Source organism: Mirounga leonina, unplaced genomic scaffold (genome assembly GCF_011800145.1).
Source record: "Mirounga leonina isolate KUSES-001 unplaced genomic scaffold, KU_Mleo_1.0 Mir_151, whole genome shotgun sequence".
Classification (NCBI taxonomy): Eukaryota; Metazoa; Chordata; class Mammalia; order Carnivora; family Phocidae; genus Mirounga; species Mirounga leonina.
The window spans coordinates 27776191-27803362 of NW_023270377.1; the positions used below are offsets into that span (position 1 = coordinate 27776191).

General features: G+C 35.6%; 1 protein-coding gene across 8 annotated transcripts in view; it reads right to left on the reverse strand.

The window, feature by feature from the left end:
- Positions 1–27172, reverse strand: part of CREB1 (cAMP responsive element binding protein 1) — a 60944-nt gene that overhangs the window by 32880 nt on the left and 892 nt on the right. For 3 of the 8 annotated variants that reach the window (XR_004679609.1, XM_035007280.1, XM_035007279.1), the window contains exons 2-4: positions 9660–9781; positions 3225–3371; positions 2456–2497 (exon numbers count right to left, since the gene is read on the reverse strand). Coding sequence is in view for 4 of the 8 variants with exons in the window: in XM_035007280.1 (XP_034863171.1) it covers positions 2456–2497; positions 3225–3371; positions 9660–9773 (303 nt within the window). In the remaining 4 variants the exon portion in view is untranslated. Of the gene's footprint in view, positions 1–382; positions 3157–3224; positions 3372–9659; positions 9782–27172 lie in introns of those variants that run through there. The other 5 variants (XM_035007286.1, XM_035007282.1, XM_035007285.1 and 2 more) reach the window with 5 other exon arrangements.

Genomic DNA, 27172 nt, shown 5'->3' on the forward strand with positions numbered 1-27172 from the left:
AACACAAACAAGTAACTCAGCCTTATGTTAGACAACTCTTAAATACTTTGCTGCATAATAACCACTGAATCCCTATTTTGCACAAAAGGTTTTTATTATTGTTCCCATCATATTACAAAGTATTGTAAAGATTCTATCAAACGTTTCATCCAACTTGCTCTTTCCCTCTTGCTCATTCTATTTGAGCCACATCTTTTTACTATACCTTGATATATGAAGCAGGACTTGCTTTAACTATTTGCATGGCTCAACCTCCTGCACTGTCTTCTGGTTTCTGCTCACTGTGTTCCCTGACCACCCTACATAAAACAGAACACCCTTCCCTCCACATTCTCTATCCCTTTCCCCTGCTTTCATCATCTTTCCCAGCACTTATCCTCACCTGACATATTTTATTTTTTCATTGTCTCTCTTCGCTCAAATGTGATCTTCATGAGAATAGAGAAGTATTATTTGTTCACTGCTGTCTTTCATAGCACCTAGAACAGTGACTGGCACATAGCATGTGATCAATAAAAATTCGTTGAAGGAATGAATGTTAAATAATTTAAGGTAACATAATCCATAAATCCTGACACGTTTAAACTGCACTATATTAAAAATGCACTTAAAGCTAACAAATGAAAAGTGAAGATGCCACTGTTAACTTCTATACATTCGTGTAACTCCCACTATTTTTGTGGGGATTCTCATATAATCTATGAAACTTGATATACATAAGGAAAAAGTTAGGGCACTAATGTCAAGCCATATATGAAATATTAGTACAGCGTAATTTCTAATATTCTTGGATTAAAAAACAGAAACACAGGTCCTAATATCTTATTCTCACATCAAGAGAAAAGTGTCTTGTTTCTTTTGAAAATGATGCTCTAGAATACTCATATTTTCCCATCTAGAAGTTTGCAGGACCATTTATCTCCTTGTTTAAATATCTCTTCTGATGTAAACTACTTCCTAGTTACTAATATACTCATCCCTGTTAAGCAGGTGAAATAACACTTGAAGTTTAATATATTCTTCACGGTTTAGGCCCTTTACAGAAAAAAATAAAGTAAAAAAAAAAAATTGTGTCTATTTGGAGAATTCAGGCTTTCAGTTATAAATATAAGCTCACCTTGATGAAAAATGTACTCTTGAAAAGATGAATAAATATTTCTAGAAAGTTAATAGCCATACAACCCCCAGGTCCAAATTATTATTGTCACAAAATAGAGATTAAAATTAAAAATATAATCAACAATTAAATATCACATATTATGACCAAAAACTATAATCTTAACAAGTTTTAATAATTTTGGTGTGTTATTTATATAACAAGTTTTGATAATTTTGGTGTGTTATCCTCCTACTCTAAGTGAAAAAGAGAAAGTAAGGATTAATGTAAGATCTGGAATCTAGGTCTCCTGACTAGCAGGTCAGGTTCTTTCCACTATTACCAAGAAGAAAATGAGTGGGGAATTAGTAATGGCATAGTATGGAAAATAGTTAGGTAGCACTCAATGAAATAAAAACTGAGGCAAAGGATAGAAGACTACTGGTCAGTCAGTGTGATTCCACAGAAATGTCAAATAGTTCAGTTTTCAGCGGGAAAACACTGTCTCCATCCTGGGAACAAATTCCACTCCCAGTATCTTTCAATATGGAAATTCATACACATTGATATTTTTACATGAAAACATTCTTTTCTTTTTCTTCCACTTAAGTGTCCAAGCAAACCAAAAGTAGAAGGACAGAATGAAGTAAAGGTGGGTAACAGTGGCTCAAGGACTCAATAGTATAATATGGCTGACTAAGTCAAATATGCCCTTTGAGGACATTAATAGAACACTTCCAGGGCAAAGGAAGCACTTCTCCCCTCTACAAATATCAGTCTGGCTACCATACTCAAGGAAAACACAACAGCTCTCATCCACAGGATGATAGCAAGGATAGTAAAGAGCAATCAAAGCTACACCGTATAATAAATGGCTGAAGAAAAACAGACATTTGTTTAGTCTGGACTTTTTTTTTTTAAGTAGGAAGGGTGCAGGAGACGAGGGAGAGGAAGTGGTCTGACAGAAAAGGAATCAAATTTGCTTAGTTTCTGAGGATGGAACTGGGACCACTAGGTAGAAGTTTTAGAAAGGTATATTCTGGCTCACCACAGCAAAGAACAGTTCAGCAATTATCCCTCTTTATAAATTGGTTACCTCAGGAGACAGGGCTTCCTTTAGTTCAAGTGTTCAAGTAATGCTGGACCACCATTTGGAGGAGAGGAGAAAAGATACACAGGGAATGTAAGCAATACACTAAGGGCTGGGCAGGTAATAAGTTTGGCCTAGACCTAGAAGATCTCTAAAATCTTTACACAAACCTTAAATTGCATGTTTATAGAAGGATAACGACATAAAGAATAATTTCTCACCTTCCTTTCTAAAAATAGTTCTTTCCAAATCTAGGACCTAGGACTCACCTGAGTTCCGGAGAAAAGTCTTTTTAAGTCCTTACAGGAAGACTGTGAAGCAAAAAATATGAAATGGGAGGCTGGGGTTATGGCCTACTTGAATGAACGTTCAAGTCTTTTTTTTCTTTCAATATGCTCACTGTAAAGATGTCTACTGCTCTAGGTTCCCTACAGTTCAATAGAGTAGTCACCTTTATTCAGAGCTCTACGTGCCTTTATTCCCTCTGGATTCAATCCAAAGGAACAATCTCTCCAAAGAATTAGATAACATGCGCAGTGTAATCCCTGAATATATCATTATTTCAAAGTTATCTACTCTAACTTATACTCCTAGACATAGCTGGTTTTACAGTGCTTTCTATGATCTCTAAATTCAAGTTAATATCTTGGGTAAGGTTATTAATTTTGACAAGGGCTTATTTTTTCCAATTCCATGTTTAGAAAATAGAGTTATTTTTGTATCTCAATTTTCCTGAACTAAGGTATATCAGCCTTAGTCTTTCCCAAACATTTCCACCTTATCCCATGTACTTAATGATTTTCCACAATCAATTCTTTTTCTTCTGTAGCTTAAGAAAAAGTCTTTTTCTTATGTCTGTTCTTGTGTATATATGTTCCTACACATAAGGTGACTATACAGACGCAGCATATTCCTTTACTGTAAAGTAAAATAAACTCTCAACTAGATATGTTCCTATTTCCATAACTAATGAAAGGAGAGAGATATGGCTATAAACGACAGTTATGAAAGTAGATGCAGAACTTTTTATACACATACCTGAACTGTCTGGACTTGTGGAGACTGAATAACTGATGGCTGGGCCGCCTGAATAACGCCATGGACTTGAACTGTCTGCCCATTGGGCAGCTGTACTAAAGTTACGGTGGGAGCAGATGATGTTGCATGAGCTGCTGGCATAGATACCTAAGGTGTTGAACATGGAAAAAAATTACCATCACAGATACCTCCTTGAGAGTAGTCATGTTCAATATGAAGCAACTTTTTAGCAGGAAAAAGATGACTTTTCTGCCAGACAAGTATTTCATTGGTGTGAAAGAAACTAATGATTACATTTAATATTCTTAAAAAAAAAACTATAAATGTCCCCTTTCAAATCCTTCCACACAACAAAGAACTATTTTAATGTAATATCAAAATTTGTAACACAGACTTCCTCTGAATACTAAATACACTTTAACTGTATGATGCTTTACATTTTCCTACCTGCTTTCATGTCCAGTTTCTCATTTTGCTCTTCGAAGAAATCAAGACTGGATAATAAGGATCATCTCCATTTTAGAGACAGAAATATCAAGCACTCAAGAGATTAAGTAACTTACCCAAGGTCAAGAGATATGCTAGCTTTGAAGAAATATAAAGGTCTTCAGAATATTATGTGTTAAATAAGCAATATTCTAAAATATAACTGCTCTCAAACTTAGGCAAAACTTAGCTAAGTCTAGAACAAACATACATCTTAAAATATAAAGCATAGTTTTCTCTTTTAAACTAATTACAAGTATGCCTTTTATTAGTGAGAAAGTATTAATATGTATTATAAACTGAAAATTTCTACCCCCCCAAACTGATATAATAGTTGGTATTTTAAGCATTTATTTTCTTCTTAAAGGAATAAAAGAACAGAGTTAAGGGAGTATAAGAGATACTAATTTTCTCCTGGGCACAAAGAAGGCAATTTTAATGAATCAATATCCAGGTCCAAAGGGCTCTTATGTCATATATGTCTATCAGACGGTATTTATTGTTCCTATGCTTGAACACATTCAGGGGTTCAATATTTTCTGCTGATTCGGTAAACACTGATTGGGGACCCATGTGCTAGGAGCAATGTCAGAACTGAAACTACAAACATTAAGGAAATTATTGGGGTACATGTGGGAAGGCATGGGGAAGAGAATACAAATAAATGTAATCCAGTGAAGTAATGAGGCTTGCCAAGAGAAAAATACACACTTAGGAAAGCTACCCAACCTCACCTAAAAAGGAGGGGAAGGAAGAATGCGAATTTGAAACAAAGATTACAAATTAGGCATATTTTGACTCCCAGGGGAGAGGCACAGAATTTTAGGGAAGGAGGTATAAATTAACAGTCAGTACCACTGGACCATGTAAGCATGTTACTGTAAGAATGTAGGAACTGGGACGAGATAAAATTGTAGCGTAAGTAGGCAGAGGCTAAATGAGCTAGTCATGAAAAGCCATACCCATGTCACATTAAAGAAGTTGCACTTTATCCTGAGGAGACTGGGAAAGGCATTGAAGGGCTTTTGAACTCTGGAATATTAACATGGTGAGGTTTGCATTTTAGATCACTTCAGTGGCAGTATGAAAAACATTTATTTCAGAGAAAGAACAACATGGAGGGGAGGAGACTGAGAAAACTTATATAGTAGTTAAGGTGAGATGATAAAGCCAGAAGCAAAGCACTGGTTGTGGTAGGGAGAATGAGAGAAGTGATTTAAGGAAAATTCAGGAGGCAGACTAGAAAGAGCTTTATAAATGACTACTTGAAGGAGGTGAGAGAGGAATTCAGGATGGCAATTTTAATGAATTCAGGTCAGGATGACCCACCTATTTCATGTTTGGGTAAGAATTAGTAAAACTATGCCATCAACTGAAACAGAGAACACAAGTAAGAGAAGTTTTTGGGTGGTTGGGGCGGTAGAATTGATCTGATACCTGAATTTGTTCAGCAGGCAGTTAAACATCTGCCTGTGATGCTTGGGCAGGGAAGATCCCTACTGAAAGTAGAGGTTAAAACTATGAGCATCCATCTTTGGGCAGTTAGGAAGTCCCTTCTTATTACTCATTTTCTCTCTGGCCACTATAAATCTTGCTTGGTTTTACCTGGTTCTCAAAATGTGATCCATGGACTAACTCTGGTAGTTACACGGGTGCCTGTTTATAAAGTTAGACTCTCTTGGTGGACCTAAGGACACTTTCCCCTACACTGAAGTTTGAGAACCACAACCTTAAGTTATTCAAAGTATCTCCTCTTAGTTCCATACAAAAACTCTTCCAATACTTGAAGCAATTATTACATCCTCTTCTCTATTTTATAGAATAAATGTAACAAGCTAACTCAATGAGTTAGTTAAGCCCTTCTGTACCCTGATCATTCTACAGAACAGCTCCTCTCATTATAACTTTATAAACAATACAGATATACAAAATAAGATAAAAATCCCTTATGTTCCTACCACTCAGAGCTAATCGCTGTTAATATTTTTGCTGTAGATCTAGGTGATTTTTTTTTTTTTTTAAGATTTTATTTATTTATTTGACAGAGACACAGCGAGAGAGGGAACACAAGCAGGGGGAGTGGGAGAGGGAGAAGCAGGCTTCCCGCCGAGCAGGGAGCCCGATGCGGGGCTCAATCCCAGGACCCTGGGGTCATGACCTGAGCTGAAGGCAGCCGCCTAATGACTGAGCCACCCAGGCGCCCAAGATCTAGGTGATTTTAAAGGTCCATGTATGCGCTCAATTTTTATAACACACTATTATGGAATCTAATTTATCTTTTCAATCCATTATAAATATCTTTCCATACCATTAATGATTTTCTTTAGTGGTTTTAATGGCTGCACAATAAAAATTACACTTTGTGTAATAAATTCCTTATTATTGGATATTTAGGTTTTCAAATTTGCCTACTGCAAGGAAGAGGCAATGATCATCCTTTTACCTAACTCTTTAGTTAAATCCATAAAAATTTACATTCTCATAGTCAAAACCGATACTGTTTTTTTCCTTTCCACTTAAAAAAGAAAAATCTCTGTAGGGGTGCCTAGGTGGCTCAGTCGGTTAAGCATCTGACTCATCTCAGCTCAGGTCTTGATCTCGGGGTTGAGAGTTCAAGCCCGGCACTTAAAAAACAAAAACAAAAACAAAAAACCCCTGTAAATTCCAAAAGTAAAATGAGGCATCTCATTTTTGTTTTAGATTGGTTTTCTTCCTTTACTAGTTGGGCTGAATTTTTTTCTGTTCATTATTCAAATCACTACAATCTTGGATTTGACAATTTTATTATATTTTTCTTTTATTAAATACTGACAACAAAAAAATACCAGGTATCAGAATTATGAAAGGAAATTATGACAAAAATCCATAAGGTATGTGTTAAGGACTTGGATGAGCAAGTGAATAAACTCTGTAATTAGGCATAAAAAGAACAAAAACTACACAAATGGGAACAGAAAACTAGCTTTTCTAAAACTCAAACATCATGTCATTCTGCTTTTAAAGGTAAATGCTAGAGGACTGCCTGATAAAGATGACAACTTAGACATGTGTATATTATTTTGTTCCTTCCTGAATCTTCAATTAAACTTTGTAAAATTGATTTTGTTTTTACAGGCACAATCACATGAGCAAAGAATGGGAAAAGAGATAATAGTAAGAGTTTTGGAGGCTGGAAAGAAGAAGGATGAATGGTAATGAACTTGGAAGACCTCAGAAGGCCAACTCATGTGGTAGAGGCAGGGAAAGCCTGATTTGAACCATAAAATCCTTAAGAGGCTCAGGATCTAAGTTACCCTGGAAGGTGGAGTAAAGGGAAAGGCTGAAAATAAGGAAGGCTGGTTGAAGGCTCTTTGAGAAGCAACTGGATCCCCTCCCCACACTCCCTGTGGAGGAATAATCTACCCCACGCTGACAGAAAAATGGAGAATTAATTTCTGGAGAGCAGGTCTCCTGACTGCCTACAACAGATACTGCTGAAGGTGGGGTTATTAACCTCCAGTCTTCTCTCTCTTAGCTCCCAGGCCTTTACCGTATAAGCAAGGGAATCAGTAAAGCCTTCCCTGAGGAACCTAATCAATGACAAGGGGCTAAATAAAGACTTAAAAGATACTGACATTGGGAAGGCCATAATTACCCTACATGAAGTTCACAACTCATAGTTATTAGGCCCCAAACATATCCAGAGCTTCTGATACAGTTTTTTGGTCCCCTACTTTAAACTTGAGCAGACAAGCACAGATTATAAAACATCTGAAGAAAGCTTCTAATTTGAAAGATGGAGACCAAAACAAATTGAAGGGCAAAAAGCTTATACAGAGGAAAATCTATGTGGGGAGAAGAAAACTTAAAACCTAATTAATATTCTCAGAGATGACAGAAAATATTGCCTTTGTGAAACATAAACAGGATGCTATTAAAATACAAAAGGACTATTCAGAGAACAAAAGGAACTCTTGGAAACATGACAGCAGAAATAAAACATTCAACAAATGGGCTGGAACATGAAACTGAAGAAATCTCCCAGAAAGCAGACCAAAAAGACAAAGAGAAAGCAGTAGAGAAAAGATGAGAAAATCAGAGAAACAATCCTATTGGTATAACATCTAGATCACAAGGATCCTAGGAAAAAAAAAATCTTCAACCAAATAAAGAAATTGCCCAGAATCGAAGACCTGAGTTTTCACTATAAAAGGGCACACTGAATATATATACACAATGGATAAAAACTATTCAAACCAAGACCCTAATAATGAAATAGTGAAGCACTGTGAAGAGAGAGAAATAAGATACCAGAGAGAGAAAATAAATGGATTTAGTCTTTTCCAATAGCAACACTACATGGTGACTGTGGATCAATGCCTTCAAAATTTTTAAGAAAAGAAATTTTTTTTTTAAAGATTTTATTTATTTGAGAGAGAGAGAGCGCACGCAAGTGGGGAGGAGTGGAGGGAGAGGGAGAAAGAATCTGAAGCAGACTCAGCACTATGCGCATAGCCCAACGTGGGGCTCCATCCCACGACTGGGAGATCATGACCTGAGCCGAAACCAAGAGTTGGATGCTTAACCGACTGAGCCACCAGGTGCCCCAAGAAAAATTATTTCTTTACCAAGAATTTTTTACCCAAACTTGCTTAAGAAACCACTGGAAAACATGCTTTATTATATCAAGGACACAAACTCAGTAACAGAAAGACAGTAGGGGCAAAGGAATTTTCAGGAATGGATTATATAGCAGACTTAGAGGACAAGCAGATCACACAGAATAGTGCCAGAATAGTGGCTGTCATCACCAAGATCCCTTCTGGCATTGTATCTTCTTTTTACCAGAGGGTCAAATGCTTGGGTGAGCCCCAGATTCTGATCTGTGCATGTCTGCCTTGACCATGTACTGATGAAGTCCTGGCTCTTTCCCCTTCATTCCTGCACCTGATCCAAGTATTTACTTCATCCCCAGATATATTCTGCTTTGCCTTACTCCTGAGGGTTGGAGGCAGGCCCTAGTACTCTTAGGAGAAAACATAGAGCAGCCCACTCCTTCTGACTATATTCCTGCTGGAGATCCAGTATTTGGGCCATACTTTAGTTCAGTGTAGTAACCATCTGTGGTTAGCCCCCTATGTTCCAAGACCCATTCTTGCTCAGGGACTTCCCAAGGAGGGCTTTTAAATTCTTCAAGAAGCCAAAGCTCAACATGGTAGAGCCTCTGCTAGGATTGTTTTCTCCTGGGAGCCTTTATCAGAAAGAGACAATATCACACTCTTTTACCTAGCAGGTTTATGGCTGTTATTTGGTTTTTATATTAACTATCTTTCTTACTCATATGTACATGCAAATAATGGTTAATAAAATAATAATAAATAAATAATATCTAATAAATAAAAATAATAAAATATTTAAGGAAGAATACATCAGAACAAAAAATTAAGATGAGTGAATATAACTCTAGAGATAGAATGTTTAAGACAAAGACAAAATGAAGGAATCATGAATTATATTTAAAAGATACAGGAAACAAAACTATTATCCTTGAAATTTACTTGTGTGTCAAGTTATTTGCTTACCCTATTTTTTAGTTTAAGCACATAGAAAACTTAGCCTCTCAGATTAAATTCCCATGCCTCAAATTAAATCTGTGTGATTAAAAAAAAAAAAAAAAGCAGTTACCATATCAGGTTTTCTTCCCTTGTTTAAGAGAGACAATCTCTACCCATTAGTTAAAATGTCATTATTCTGAATCAGGTCACTACAAATAGTGTTTTAACAATACATTTTTCTGTTCTGTTAACTGAATCATTTCTAAAATTACGCTAAGTAAATAGGAATTTTGATATTCTAACAATGTCTCTGCTCATTCTATGCATATCTCTGCAATAAAAACTAAATCCTCTTGTCTAAAACATATTCCTCTTGGAAGAGACATAACTTGGAATCTCTCCATGTATTTTATACCTGGGCTAATGTGGCAATCTGTGGCTGGGCTTGAACTGTCATTTGCTGGTTTTCAGCTTCTGTTACAGCTGCATCTCCACTCTGCTGGTTCTCTGCTCCAGATTCCATGGTCATTTAGTTACCTACAATAATATGGAAGAGTGTTACAAGCACTACAGTGCTTTGTGCTTTTGTGACTTTAAAGGCAAATTTCAGGTTATAAATAGGTATATGTGTGGTTAGGTTAGCAAATGCACTCAGAAATCTAGTTAAAAAATAATCTAGCTGAATTATTGTCAAACTTGTCCAAGTCTGCTGAGCTGCAGAAGTTCTAGTCCCTTCAAAAAAAACACCTGTCTTTTCCCTTGTTAGTCCATCTAGAAGAAAGAAGGGATTCCTCCCTTCCACGAATCTCTCCTATTAACAAGGGGAGGAGGGTGCCAGTAAAATTCTATTTTTTCAAATTGTACTCCTCAGGTATGGAGAGAAGGTAGAGAGCAGAAGTGAGCTGATACCAGGGTGTATGAGATACTGGCTTCATGGTACTTCCTATGAGGCTATTCCCTCCTATTATAGGGCAGAAACAGAAAATTATAAGCTACCTCCACAGGAAATTACTGGTAGTGGGACAAAATCAGCCCAAGCTGTGGGGTATCAAGATAGAAAGGTGGGATAAATAGCCACAGAGCCAAATTAGAGGCCCCAAACACTGCAAATCTTAGCGTTCTGATTCCTCACTCCATGTACAGTGTGCAACACTTCACATGCACACATACATGAAATAACATTTTGAGTAAGTTAATCAAGGCTGCTCTTTTTTACTTTGGGACCCTGCTTTGCTAGTATATTTGTTGGGTAATGTGGCACTGAATGGCAGCAAAAGTTAGTGGAGAACAGTTCTTAGCAGCAGCAGCTACATGCAGATGAGATATTTCTGGTAACAGAAATAAACAAACTTCTGGTGATAATCATGTCTAAAGGATTCACAAAAAAGGGGATTATTTCTCACTTGTGTACTACTGTTGTCATTTAGTGCCTGGCATATTACCTGTCAAAAATGAATTTATTAATAGTGACAACTACCTATAGTGATTCCATAAATAACACAAAACCCCAATACTTTTCCAGAATTTATTATTTTTATTTTATAACTCTGAAATTGATAATCAAAATTGCGACTGATCCTTATGTGATTACTACATGCCATCAGAACGTATCACATTCTAATACATTTTGCCATCATTCACAGGGTTCTATAAAAAGTTTTATAAGTGACAGGTAAAAACGGAAGTAAAAATATCTCTGTGGAAAGGAGTATAAATAATTTAGATATACAGAATCCACAAAAGAGATGACAAATGAAAGGATCAACAGACTTGACTACATAATTACTTAATACATTCATATGACAAAAGACACTAAGACAAGTGCACAGAGAGAAAATATCTGCCACATATAATCGACACATTAACATCTAGAATACAGAGAAACTACTAGTCAATAAGAATAAGAAACTCCATTATTGACTAGTTCACAAAGATGTATGTTCAAGGATATTCACTGTAGAATTTTTTTATAATAGTGAAAAACTGGAAACAAGTATCCATCTTTCGAAGGACCACTCGAGAAGTTACAGCAATGAAAGAGAGAGAAGTCTAGCTGTAATGTAATGACATATAAAGTTTTCCAAGATAAACTGAGTGGAAGGGCAAGTCACAGAACGTATATACTGTAAAAGAGAATTCTACTTATGTTAAAAAAAAAAAAAAGTCAAATAAATTGTTATAAAATGTGTCTCATGTATATGCATCGAAAAAGGTGTGGGAAGTTATATGCTAAATTGTAAGTGGTAGCTCTGAGGAGAGGAAGATGTGGTGGAATTGGACAGGATGACTTTTTCACCTTTTACTTTTTACATATTTTAGTATTTTATTTTCTTCCCGTCAGCACCATTTCAGGATTACTTGTACAATTTAAGATTTTAATACCAGAAGTCATGAATAACATTTTGAAAACTATGAACCAAAAACTATTATTTCAATCATGATTCTGAGATACCTGTTGAAAAAAAAATTTAAATCCTAAATATATTTTATATGAAATTACTATTTTTGTTTAAATCTTGCCTAAATTGTTTACCCCACATTTCCAAAGAATAAAAATACTATTCTTAAAAATTTATCAAATAATTTTATTCTTAATTTGTGGTAACTGAATTATATACTTACAGTCTGTGTTCTTTTAAACTAAAAAAATTAAGAAAGACATCAAAAATAACAAAGCAACATCAACGACAAGATGGTTTATGTATCCCAAATGTTGTTTATACTTTTGATCTGCAAGAAAATGGCATGTGAAAACAATAAAACCTAATCTTAGGAATAAGTAGTGAATCCATCTGAGGACAAGACTGAACTGAGTCAAGCTAAATAAGGACAGAAATCCATAAACTTTTCTTCATCTTCTCCCTAAGCCATCACTTTAATGAGAATGAAGACAAATACAAATTGATCATCATAATACATCCTTTGCAGACAGAGTATGAGCCAACCATTTTTGAAAGACTTTATTCCAGGCCATGTTTTTTTTTTTTTAAACCTGTGCTGTCATCCATATAGTTTCACTTGCCCATTTGATTAAAAGCAATCTATGGCACAGATCATATATCTTTTGTTTTTGTTTATTATACCACATCAGAACTACTTTTTTTCTGACATTTAAGGTATAGGGCATCATTATAATTTTTTGTTGCAGAAAATAAAATGTGACATTATTATAATAAAGAAACAAAACCGCTAGTTAACATAGGACACATTCAAAACAGGCATGTGATTTGCATTCTTCTTCCCTCCCCAACTAGGTAAAATTCTTAAAACAAAAACAAAAACAAAACACACACACACACAAAAACCAAAACAACCAAGCGTGATATTTCCAATGCATATGATTCCCTCATATAAACCACCAGTATTTTATTGTCATTTCTTTCATTCAGGCAACAGACTATTAATCTTTTTTTCAGAAAAGGGAATAGCCTTCTTAATTTTTTAACTCTTAGCTCGAGTAGGTATCAACATCCAAAGCAAGAGTACAAATACTGTCTTTGATCAGAAAATTCTCAAAGTGCTTTTCTCAGAGTGCAGGTGAGAATTATATAAGGAATAACAATTTGTCTCAGATAAGCAACTCACTGACTGAACTAACACAGACATTATTCTTTTGGCCTTTACCATGAAGGTACTGAAATAGTCTCTCAACTAGACTAAACTAATATTTAAAGTGGGTGTATTCTTTTTGGACTTCAGAAACTTTTGCTCTTTTCTGTTCATAATCTTCAGGTGGTGAGAGAAGAGATAATACAGTATCACATCTACAATCTTCAATTTTCTATCAACCAAGGAACAGTCTAGCTGGAAGTGCAGTATCCAGACACAGGATCAATTACTGTAGCCAGTATGTGTATTTCCAAAGTTGTTTGAAGAAAGGAGACTCTTTTTTAAAAAAATTTTTTTTATTTTTATTTTTTTAAAGATTTTATTTATTTATTTGAGAGAGAGAGAATGAGATAGAGAGAGAGAGCATGAGGGGGGAGGGTCAGAGAGAGAAGCAGACTCCCTGCAAACAGCAGGGAGCCCGATGCAGGACTCGATCCTGGGACTCCAGGATCATGACCTGAGCCGAAGGCAGTCGCTTAACCAACTGAGCCACCCAGGCGCCCTCTTTTTTTTTTTTAAAGATTTATTTGTCAGAGAGAGAGAGAGAGCACAAGCAGAGGGAGCGGCAGACAGAGGGAGAAGCAGGCTCCGCCAAGCAAGGAGGTGGATGCGGTACTTGATCCCAGGACCCTGGGATCATGACCCAAGCCGAAGGCAGATGCCTAATTGACTGAGCCACCCAGGCATCCCAAGAAAGGAGATTCTTAATTCACTACACAAATGAATGCTTTTCAGGAACACAAAAATAAAAAAAGACTGAATACTACTATAAAATAAGTAAAAAATCAGGTACATATAAATTCAGAATGTTCTATAAATACTGGGCCTTGAATATCAGAAACATATTGGATCTTAGAAATCACTGAAAATCTAGTATTAGCTTGACAGTTTGGGGATTCTTATTCTCCCAATAATTCAGAATTACAAAATTTGGGAGGTACTGATATTTAAGATTTGGGAATTTTCATGATTTATCCCCTAAAAATTAGCATAATCCTTTAGAACCATAAGTATATAATAAATTTCAAAACAGTATCATGCCTAAAAGAAACAAAAATGTTTAAACCAATTCACAAAGATATGTATCATTTTGTTATAATGCTCTTTAGAGTTATTCTTCTTAATATGAAAAATAAAGAGTGAAGTGATTCTTAGTGTTATTCTTGAGAGAAATAAACAATGCTGCTGTGAGTAGTGGGGAAAGGGAGCCTAATACTCGGTGGAAAGCTGGATCTGTCACCAGGTGGTCATGGGAAAAATTAAACTTTTTGTGTTTTAGTTTCCTCATCTGTAAAAACTAGAAAGATGAACTAAAGAGCTCTTCCAATTTTAAATGCTCTGATCCTAGGAAATGACACCACAAGATGTATATACACACCCATAATTATGCAGGTCACTTAATAAAATAGTATATATATAATAAATGAAGTATTTCCTTTTACTCTACAGTAATATGTATAGATAGTAAAAGGCAGATTCACTAAGAATAGGTTACCTAGCCTCTTTTTTTTTTTTAAAGATTTTATTTATTTATTTGAGAGAGAGAATGAGATAGAGCACGAGAGGGAGGGGGTACGGTCAGAGGGAGAAGCAGACTCCCCGCTTAGCAGGGAGCCCGATGCGGGACTCGATCCTGGGACTCCAGGATCATGACCTGAGCCGAAGGCAGTCGCTTAACCAATTGAGCCACCCAGGCGCCTGGTTACCTAGCCTCTTGATCTTGGATTAATACAGAGCTATTACCACTTACTGATATATAAAATCATGAGAATGCAATACAACTTGAGATAGTTAGCAGCACTTTTAAAAAATGCTACAAGACCAGGGCACCTGGGTGGCTCTGTCATTAAGCGTCTGCCTTCACTCAGGTCATGATCCCAGGGTCCTGGGATCGAGTCCCACATCGGGCTCCCTCCTTGAGGGGAAACCTTCTCCCTCTCCCGCTCCCACTGCTTGCGTTCCTGCTCTTGCTATCTCTTTCTCTGTCAAATAAATAAATAAAATCTTAAAAAAAAAAAATGCTACAAGACCAGACTACTAGTTAATAAAGATTCTCTCGCATGGTGGACAGCACCTCTTTTACTCATTACGTTACTGTGGTCACAACTGTTGTTAGTTATTAAATAGTTTTAACATCCCCTTTCTTAATTTTCGAAGAGGACAAAGAAGATTTTCCTTTCCATCTTAGAAAGCTTCAAGAAACTTACCTAAGACTGTATCACTTAGGTATCCTTTACACAGTGAAGACAGTATTTACAACTTTAAGATGTAGTTTAGATAAACCTCTCAGTATAGTGTCAAATGAGTGCTTCCATGACATTTAAAAGAAGAGAAAATGTTCTGCAATAGTCAAGAAAGTGGGGAAATTCCAAAGAAGCACTGAAGTTGGACACAGCACCATAAATTTGGGGAAGGAGGATAACTTTTCTGATAAGAAAAATGGTATGAGCAAAGGCTTACATTAGTATGCCTTTAGAGAAATAAGTGAATCAGTGGCTGGTGTCAGATTCTATATAGAGGCAAGGAGAGAAGACAAATGATAACAGAATAGTCACTCTAAAGCAATCAGAAACTACCTACTAGGACAAAATGAAAATTGAGAATAATGTCTCTTTAAAGTTATTGCGTTTAGAACTTTTATATTGCAATGAATTTTACTTTTACTCTATATAGCAATATATCCTGGGAGAATTCACCATTAGTAACTAAATAAAACCAATAATATCTTCAGTTTTAACAATTTACATTATATACATTATACTTGTATTAGGGTACCATATCTGAGAACTTATATGTCAGGTACCGTCAAATTATTGGGGAAAAAGAAATACACAAAATAAATTTTTTAAAAAACTTTATCTTTGTGGAACTTACATTCTAGTGTGTAGAGCAGGGAAGAGAAAGTAAAATGTATAATATATCAGATGGTGAGAGGTATTGTGTAAAAAATAAAGCTGAGGGGCACCTGGGTGGCACAGTTGGTTAAGTGACTTGACTTTGGCTCAGGTCATGATCTCAGGTTTGTGAGATAGAAGCCCGCATTGGGCACCACATGGGGTGTGGATTCTGCTTAAGATTCTCTCTCTCCCTCTCCCCCTCTCCTCCCTCTCTCACTCTCTAAAACAAGCAAACATATAAAAAAATAAAGCAAGCTGAGAAGGATGCTGGAGGGATTGTCAATATTTTTATTTTATTATTTTAAGATTTTATTTATTTATTTGACAGAGAGAGACAGCGAGAGAGGGAATACAAGCAGGGGGAGTGGGAGAGGGAGAAGCAGGCTTCCCGCTGAGCAGGGAGCCCGATGTGGGGCTCAATCCCAGGACCCCGGGATCATGACCTGGGCCGAAGGCAGATGCTTAACGACTGAGCCACCCAGGCGCCCAGGATTGTCAGTATTTTTAAAGCTAACAAGTAAAACCCTCGTTGATAAAGTATTTAAATATATTTTGACGTTTAGGAAGTGCCCCAGTCCTTAGAATCCTAAACATTCTATTCAGGTTCAAGTTTATAAAAAATAAACCCATCTCCCCCACAACCTAGTTTACTTTTTAATCCCTTAAGTCTATAACCAATTTAATCCAATTTAGGATGAGATGAGTATCTACCATATTCAGAGAAATGAACTATGAATTTTGACCAAAGAATAATGCATCCATAACTAATGGAACACATGAATACTTGCTGTGATTGTTAAAAATGTAAATGACCTTAATTATAAATGAGAAAAAAACCCTCCCCCTGCACCCTAGCAAGTGGCTGACTCCTCTTAATCTCAAAAGCCCAGTGATTTAAGGAAATCACACAAGTAGAAGTCTGAAAGTCTCCAGGGTAACCATAGCAAAACGCACATTTGGGCACATGATTTTAAAACTACAGGACTATTTTGTTGTCATAGTCAAATATATATTAAAAATATTTTGCAGAAGTATACCCAGAAACAGCCATGGGTGATACAGAATATTTTGTACTGCTTATTTACTTTTAAGGATATTATAACTGACTGAAAGCATTGCTAACACATTCTCAACATGTCTTGATTAATTTTCTAAAGTGTTATGATTAATTTACTAAAGAAAGTAACAAAATGTTCAGGTGCTACACAACAGACTTTGGCTTTCCAAGAATCAATAACTATGTTGCACTGCCTTTTTTCCTCTATTTTTTTTTTCCCTGTACATTTTTTGGGGGTTGTTAACTTTGAAATACTTGTCATTTATTATATGCTCAAACTAGATCAACTGAGGTGTATGCAATCAATACTGGAAATTTAGCAATGCTCCAGGTTTCTGATGCTAATAATAAATAGTCTTGTGGTATTAAATTTAGCGTATCTTCACTGAAACCAGAAAGGAAAATAGCTGACTCAATGTTGTATATATGTACATAATGTGTAGGTACGTATATATGTATGTATGTACACACACATACCCCACAACACAGATATCTCAACTTTAACTATAAAATTTTATTAAATTAGAATAATCACACTATCAAAATGAAGTTATATACATTTTTTGAGAAAGAGTATGAATAGGAAATGTGATAAACTAAAATAAATAAATCAGTGTCTTTATTAAACTATGTAAATTTTGACAGTTTTCAGAAAGTTTACTCTGTGCTCTTATTAAGGTCTTTCTCCCTTAATTAGGAGAATAAATCCATACTTCTGCTTCTAGTCTAAATATTAAAGAAAGACAAGAAAAGGGAAAGTTATTTGTGTGATTTGAACTTGATGAGATTTAAACATTTATAAGACAAAAATAAAAGCCTGAAAATTTGCTTATATATTTTAATAAATTCTTTGTATTAATAGTAAATATCAAGGGCGCCTGGGTGGCTCAGTTGGTTAAGCGACTGCCTTCGGCTCAGGTCATGATCCTGGAGTCCCTGGATCGAGTCCTGCATCGGGCTCCCTGCTCGGCAGGGAGCCTGCTTCTCCCTCTAACCCTCCCCCCTCTCATGTGCTCTTTGTCTCTCTCATTCTCTCTGTCTCAAATAAATAAATAAAATCTTAAAAAAAAAAAAATAGTAAATATCAGTATAACCCAACCACTACTACCAAAAAAGGCAGCATACAGTAACAGGGAAACTTTTCCATGCCATTTAATAAAATTAATCCCCTGAATTATATTTGTTCACTGGACTGAACTCAGAGAAATGGCTTTAAGTTCAATATTCATATTTTACAATTTACTGCATTTCTGTAATCACAATATTTGAATGCTATTTTTAATTATTTTTAAATGTGTAGCATGTGCTACAAGAAAGACACTGTTCTCAAAGAAGTATTTAACAGAAGTGAATTAGAAAAATGTTACATGATTTATAGAAATGAGCTGCATGATGATAGTCATCCTATAAGATGTGACTAATTCTATATTAACTTTCAGGAGAAAAGCTTTAGTGCTTTCTCAAATCAAAGTCGTTATTTTCTAAGTACTGGCAAAATGTATTTGCCTTGTTTGCCTTCAAGTAAGACTGACTACTCATGGCTCTCAAACAAGCCTTCATGTATCTGGTCACCAAGAGACAAACAGTGTTGCTTAGCGAGACAGCAACCATGACTGTGCATTATTTCAGATAGTAACATTTTATCCCATCCCTTCCTATTTTCCTTTCTTTCCTATCCAATACTATGTTTACAGCTTTTTACACCTTAAGCATTTCAAAGACGTGATCCTACATAAGCTACCTATATAAGTTCTAATAAATGGATTTTTTGGAAATTAATTTTTTTAAGGAAAAAAGGGTTATACACCTCCTACAAACAGTTACTTATAGAAAAGCAATTTCTGTGTTGACTAAAGAGTGAAACTGTCTTCGTATTTTAAGTTCTGATTCATAAACTAGCTCAATGCTAAACTGTAAGGACCTACAAAAGTTATGCCCTGACATTAAATATTTAAAGCCTACTGTTCCATTTACTCAATAAAACCCGAGGGACTATGTGAAAATCACTACATTCAAATGGAAAATGAATATCCAAGTGTGTTTATGAAGTTAACATTTATTATTTTGACAGGTCTATTTTGAACTAAATTTTGAAATGCTATTCTTGGTGAATTATTTACAAATTAGACATGGAAGAGTGACAATTCACTTTTCCTCGAGTGAGACAGCACGTGTTATAGGAGGAGTCATAAGACCGGAATCCCAGTTTTAGCTCTGACTTCACAGATGGAGAACTAGACATGTTAAGAGATTTGTAAGGATTTTAAAAGACTGCAGAGGTATACCACACAGCCTCCAATATTATAAAATGTGAAGAATTCTTTCTATTTGGCAATGGAACCCCATGGACAATTAAGCCACATGCTAAGCTTTTTTTTTTTTTTTTTTGGCTAAGCATTTTTATTATGTTTTGCTTGCTAGAAAAAGCCCAAGCACCTAGGCACCAAGAATATATTGGACTACATTTTAAAATTAGCAGTGGTAAAGCTACAAAGCCGATAAATTACATGCAAACAACAGCAAAGACTTTACATACAGTTCTGATAAAAGATTCACTGCAAGTTTAGGTATCTTTATTCCTGAAAGAATCAAAATCATGTACACTCACTGATGTACTATTTTTTTTTTTAAACCAACCTGGTGGTGATTTCTGGTAAGGTCGTTTTGATTAATAATACAATCTCAGGCCATTTCTCATGTCTCAGAGGCAAAAAGGATTAGTAAAGCATCAGAGTTTAATGAAAACTTGAAGTAGAAAAACTCCTTTTTAAGCTATGGAAAAATGAGACTAATTTCCTTGGCTTTTAAAAAATCAATCTGTAATTTCAGTAAGTTTTAACTGTCTGAAGCATATATGTCTGCTTCCTTTACTCTGTGCATCTCCACAGGGGGACTGTTTTTAATCCTGCCTTTCAAAGTTGTGACCCTCCCAAGAGGGAATCATTCATTAAACAAATACAGTTTCTGCGCCTATTCCATAAGTGTTCTACCGAAAACTATGGGGACTAGAGTTTAAAACAGACAAGAAATTTTCTCTCAAAGAGCTTACAAGCTTGTAACAAGAGATACAGTATGTGTTATATAAAAAGACACACACAAACACACAACACAGAGCTTGGCAAGTATAAACTAATCCTTATGACCAGGTTGCCTATCAATTCCCTCCAAACAAGTATTCAATAACAATGATTTAAAACCATAAAATTCCAGTTTGAAATGACAGATATACAATGAATTATGGGGGGAAAAAAAACATGAGCTGGCCATTTATTGGTAATCTTTCTACCGATACAGATCCTTTAAAAAATATTTATTTATTTATTTAAAGTAGGTTCCACGGCCAACGAGGGGCTTGAATTCATGACCCTGAGATCAAGAGTCAACAAACTACTGACTGAGCCAGCCAGGCGCCCCTCCTATTGATGTAGATCTAATTAGTAAGATAATGAAACCAATGTATTTTTTTAATACCTTGGCTAGAATACTTCTTCCAAGTGAACTTTTACAAACCTAAAGTATTGCTGTTTAGGAACAAAAATCCTAGTAATCAATAAAGCTAGAAACATGAAAACCTTCTTTACAAAAAGATAATGCTACAAAAACAGTGATGAAGACTATGCTTACTGTTATTTCTTGCTCAGGGAAAAAGTTCTACCAGCAAATAAATCATTTAAGCTCTCCAAGGCTCAGTTTAGTCATCTGTAAAAAAATGAAGGAGTTACTATTCCCTTAATGGTAAAACTTAATGTTAAGTTTGAATTCCCCCAATATAGTAGAGTTTATGAGTAATACACTATACCCTAACAGACATCATAATAAACTGTTTATAATTCTTAAAATATGGTACTAAAATTAAAATGTTTCATTGAAAGTTGTTCTATCTTGATTTGTACCTCATTCTGCTTCCATGTCTTCATTTTTGTTGTCCTTGCCACTGCCTAGAACACACTCCCTTTTATCGCTACCTATCCAAGTTCTTTAGCATTCAATTTATATTCTATTTTTCTCATAAAACTTTTCCTCACTAAATTCCTTCTCTTCTAAACTCTACAGCTCTTCAGAACAGTAGTAAAGAACTGACATTGAGCCATGCATACATCCTTCTTTCTTAGACTACTTTTGTCATCTCCACTATACTGTATGTAGGTTCTCTGAGGGCAGGAGCCATATACTCAGGTTTTACTGTTTACAGCAACTAGCACAACGCTTCATTTAATATCTATAAAAATACTTACCTGAATAAATTTTCTTACAGTTATTTCACTTACTATAAAAAGTCAATGGTCAATAAATGTTCACTGAATAAATGACTAGACTGTTAAATGACAGTAAATTAAACCAAAGCATTAGTATTACTGGTCATAGCAAACAAAGCTGCTACTGATACTTTCAAGGAAATGATACTCCTTTAGGAGTACAGATAGTTTGGAACAAACAACAATTTTCACTTCAGTGATAAACAATGTATTTCTGAGTCTCCTATTTGCCAATCGTCTACACAAATAGGGGTAACAACCCTCAGAAATAATGGTTAGTCAGCTTTGGCTAAATTACAAGCATTTTTAGTTACATCTATACCGTCATATAATTATAACCAGAAACTCACAGATAACCAGCTCATTAGAAAACTCTTAAAACTGAAGAAAGAAATCTTAGTTTCAGAAAAGATTCACTAACTTTGGGAAAGAAATTTTCTATTACCATCAACTTTCAGACCTACCCTCTACTCCTACACCAAGGTCTTTCTTAGCAATTTTAAGTTCCCACTTAATTCTCTCTTCTACAACAAAGTATCAGTCTTTACTTCTCACCTTTTGGCAAAAAACTCACCATCAATCCCGCAGACCTCTTGTTCTCTAACCTTGCTCCTTACTAGATTTTTCAGAGATCCTAATTTAATCCAGTAGCAGAAAAAAAAACTTTTAAGTGCTTTTCATTTTTGTTCAGACAGCCCATCTCATTCATGGTAAACTCCTTTATTACTTCAACTCAATCGTAAGAAAAAGCAACTCAGGCATTTAAAAGTTTATCAAGGAGTACCACTTTTTTTTTTTTTTTTTAAAGATGAAATGCATGTAACTAGCCCCAAGAACTGATTAAATACATATTAAAGGTAATTTTTCAGCACTGGAGGTGTAAAATAGTGTCTTCTACTTATAACTGTTGGAATAAACACCAGAATATGAAAGACTAGTCTTCCCCCCTTCCTTTTTGATAACCTAGAAGACTAGGTTATCAAAAGTAAGTAAGTAAGACTCTAGGGAAAATAAAACAAAACATCTCTACAAAGCCACATCTGGCAGAGCTAAGAATGCAAAACAAAACAAAGAGTGTATATATATTAAGGGGAGAGAAGCATTCTGAATAAGAAAATCCAATAGCTACTCTTTATCCAGGTTTTAAGTATGTCTCAAAAACCAGCACTTACAGATATCAGTATTAAGTTTAAAACCATCCTTTCTTCTTACCAGGATTAAGCTTTTCTATCATGACTGAGTTAGCATATAAAATTGGCAGAGGAAAACAGTCATTTTCACATTATCAGTTTGTCCCTTTAGTTCATGATCTTTACCTCCACCACAAAAGACAATTTACTGATTCCAGGATACCGTGAGATTTCATTTAAGTCCCTGGTTGCCCACAGATATGTTCCAGAAGGAAAATTTTCTGCCTTTACAGATTTCAATTATCTATCCCCAGCCCCCCAAATCTGTAAAGATGAGTGCTTTGTAAACATTTTAGTCACTGCGCAGGTAAAAACCAAACATGTCAATATTTTATATAAAATACTGTAAATCCTCAAAATACTAGTAAGGCAATATTCTTACATTAAGAACTTTCGCACATGGTAACTGTCAATTTGAGCATACAAAAAATGAGATACACCATAACAGCTTCATTTAATGACTTTTTTTTTGAAAGATAAAAAGATTTATGTGTGTCCCTGCTGCTGGATTATTAGTTATCATTTTCTAAGTTTAATCAACTTAAAACACAGCATGTGTATTTTAAAGATAAATATACTAACTGCATGTAGAATGTACTATATTTAAATGCTACTTAGAAGAGCCAAAAAAGAGAGGTACTGAAACTTGTTTTGTGTTCTAGTTGAAATGAGTATTACTTGGTCCAATTGGTTGACCAGGGACCCCCCACCCCCGCTGTTGCTGCCGCGCGCGCGCACACACACACACACCACAAAATCATCTAAGCAGTAAAGTCCAAGTAGACAAGCATATAGGTGAAACTCATTTATTTCTTGCTATTTATATATTATTAGTTATTATTTATTGCTATTTACCTAGGTATCTAATATAAAAACTCACTGATAATTACACTAAGAAATACAGGAATATCATCAAAGAAAAAGTTAATGAGAAGAAAGAAAAAAAACAGAAACCACCGGGAAAAAGCTATCACCCTAACCAGCATTACTGAGTAGTAAGATCACATGAGAATAGTCTGCTTAAAAAAAAAGACTGGACTACATGAGATGTTCTTTCTCATTTAGAGGAAAAAACTACTGACACTTTTTTGGCGGCAATAATGGAAGACTGTTCAGGGTATAAGAATCTCAACAAAAGAGTTAAATTCAGACTGAACTCACTTTGTGAGTTAACTCTTACATAATTTGCCTTTTCATGTACATCTGGGTCATTTCACTAAAACTTTAAAAACTAGAGCTAAAAAGGTAGTAAGGCAGTTCAAATAACCACTTCCTGTTAGAAACTGGTATTTCTCATTCAAAGGAAATGTCTTTCATTTAAAGAAATAAAGGCATAATGACAGATTCCCTTAGCTTAAAAGGTCATACAAGACCTAAAAATAAAATCAGCTTACTAACTGGTTAATAAATACAGGTACACCCATACAATGAGATGCCTCATTTTAAAAAAAAAAAAAAAAAAAAGGAAGCTCTTTATGTACTGATATAAACCAATGGCTAAGCCATATTAGGTGAAAAAAAGCAAGATATAGAATAGTGTATATAGTATACTATCATTTGTTAAAAAAAAAAAAGTGTGGGGCAGGGGGTGGGGAATACATAAAGTATTTGCTTTTATATGGATAGAATTACCTCTGAAAGGACAAAAAAGAAATTGGTAACACTTGGGCAATGGGAATGAGCAGGAGGGTGTATCACATGACTGACTGCTCTATTACATTTTATATGTTTTGAATTATGGACTACCTGAATGAATTACTTATTAAAAAAATAAAATTGGAAATATAAATATATAATCTTCCTTTCTTCCATTACTTCACCAAGGGTGATTTCTCTTTTGATTGCTTTCTTATAACATATATTCTGCCTTATTAGTCATCGTGTCCCAAAAGTTCCTTGAGGGTAGAGATAAACCAGTGTAATTCATCTTTGGATTTCTTGCAGCTTCTGGCTGTGTGTATTAAATGTAGTAATAATAATGAATAATATTTAAAATTATAGGAAAGGTTTGTGGAGCACTTGTGAAACGTTAGGCATTTAATATGTATTAACTTATGTAACACCCACATTTCTATTAGGTAAATATAGTACATTTGTGACCAAGGAAATTGAGGAATGGAGAAGAAATCTGCTGAAGGTCCCACAGCCAGGAAGTTATAATAAAGCTTTAAAATGAATAGCTATCATTGAGTCCCTAAGGAGGAACTTTATAATTATCTCGCAGCCCTATAAAGTAGGTGGTAGTCTAATTTAACAGATAAGGAAACCAAGTTGAAAGATTAATAAACTTCTGTAAGTCACAAATTTCTTGAGGGTAGGCACATGATAGTAGTGGCCAACAGCAGGAATGAAGCCCAGGCCTATGAGTCCAAACCCAATGCTCTTTCCACTAACTACATTCTCTGTCACGGTAAATGCTAACTAAATATTTGAACTACCACGAACTATTGCCTCAAGTGATTCTGCAGTAGAGAGGAGTTCACACATGAGTAAGGAAAAATAATACTTGCATTTTTTCCATTCCCGGATTATCTAGTATATTCTTAAATTCAAATTTGAGCTCTAACTATCCAATAAAGAAGCCATCACTGGAAGTGACACTACATCAAGAAACACATGCCTGTAAGACTCTGACACAGGCTGCTGTAAGCAAGTCTATATAACCATATCTGATAAATTATTTTATGGAATAAATGGTATTATAAATTTCAGCGATACACTGGAAGCCATTATGTTACATTTTTTTCTACTGTGAAAAAAAACGAACAAAACTTTTAAAATAAGGTGAAGTGGGACATACATGGTTTTACTATAACCATATTATATCCAAAAAATAAAACCCAATGCCTTAGAATGAAAGATAAAATAAAGCTAATTGTCTACAAAAATGAAAATTTCTATTAATCAGATATAATCAAGAAAATGAATTTCAGAAAGCAGGAAAAGGAAGGTACCATTTTATGAATCAGGCTTCTAAGTTTCCTTAGGTTCTTACATGGGGGGAAAAAAATCATTCAAAAAGGGGTAACACCAGAGTTTTAAGTTCCACAAGAAGTGGCCTTTTAACAGTTTTCAGTCTGAGTCAAAGATTTATTCGCTTTCTGAATAATGTATCCATTTAAAAAAAAAGTACAGACAGATTTAACTGTAATTTTTACTGATCCCTGAGAAGTGACCTAAGTATAACTTATAACCATGGTCCAAGTGAACATTCAAATATTAATGCATATAAAAGTCTGAAACATTCCACTTGGAATTTCTAAGAATTACAGATTATGAATCTATGAATAAAACAAAATTAAAAAGATCTTTTGGCTAAGACAAGAAAAAATCCATCAGAAAACTTTTTTTTTTCCTTTTAATTCACAAAGAAAGAGTCACTGTCCTACATTCTCTGTAAGGGAAAAATATTCTACTCAACTGATGCCGGCCTGCAGAAAATCTTAAGGAAAAACAAATCTATGGCATCATCAACACTATAATTACTTCAGTGTTTGTAAATAAAATCACCTCCCCAACCCTTATGTAAAAACACTTTACTGCATCTTAAATTTTCTCAGCAGTGACATACTGCTAATGTGTGTGTGTATTTTTTTTAAGACTTACAATAGAGTGAAGTGGGTTTTGAAAAAGTGACTTGGATACAGAAAAATCAAAGACAGCGCTTCTATTACCAATCAGTATTTATTCTTAAGAAGAAACCTTGTATGTATCAATCACAATGCTATCCTACTATGACAGTAAGTATTTCTAGAACAACTTGTTCATTTTTTGCACCACCTAAAATAACCGTTTTGGCTTTATTTTTAAAGCAGGAAATGAGCCGTGAGTGTAAAAAGATTTCAATAGCTGGCAACCAAAGTATCTTTTACACCAAACCTTTAGAAGGCAGAACTGATGCAAGCTAAGGCTAGGATAAAATTCTAACTTCTTAGGAAGGTATCACGAACTTAAATAGGTCATATTCCAGGTCCTTTCAAAACTGTCTTTTAATCTTTAATGTGTCAGTGAGTTTTCCGCCGTTCCTTTTTCCCAACAGGCAAAGAAAAAATAAGCCTTGTGGCTTAAACTGTTGTCGTTCCCCGGCCGGAGTTACTGTTGCACGGGAGGCAAACACTGGATACTTCTAAACGTCTATTTTTAGCATTAGTATTAATCAATCTCTTATTTAAGTTTAGACAGAAACATGTGGGAAACTTGGTAGGGGGTGGGAGATCCAGAGGACCCAAACTCGGTTACCCCCCCCGCAAAAAAGTGATGTAAAACAAAAGTGCATCGGCTAATGTTCGTTTCAACAAAGTGTTTCAGAATGATAGACCTCAAGGATTATTACCTTATTGAAAAGGGTTAAAACCGAAACTGTTTTTCAAACACCAGCTTCCCTTTTACAGGATCCCAACAGTTTTTTGAAAAGTTTTACAAATGTTTTCCTTAGCACCCCCTTCCTCCCCAAGAACGCATTTCCATGACTACTGCCTTAAAAAAGGAGGGAGGTCGAGTCAAAATTATATTAAAAAGCACGGCTCTCATTATGTCAACTAAGCAGAAAAGAACAGAAAACAGTATCTCCCCAATGGGGTGGGAGCGGGAAAAGGGCATGAATAAAATACAGTACGAGAGGAAACCTTTGGTTTCGAACTTTATTGCACAAAGAGAGTGGAGAGAAGAGCAGGTCAGACGTTGCAGCGCTTCCCCTCCCGAAGCGGGCATGGCAGACACCGAGGCTACCGGGAAGGCAGGCACCTTCACCTCCTCGGCCCTCAACTGTCGCCTTCTTCCTCCTCCACCCCCCGCGGGCACCCCGGCGGCGCTGCCCCGGCGGACGGCGGGGCCAGGTCGGGCCGGGCCGGGGGCGAGGCGGGTGGCGGGTGGCGGGGGCCGGCCGAGCGGACGGGCGGCGCGGGGGGCAGCGCCGGGCC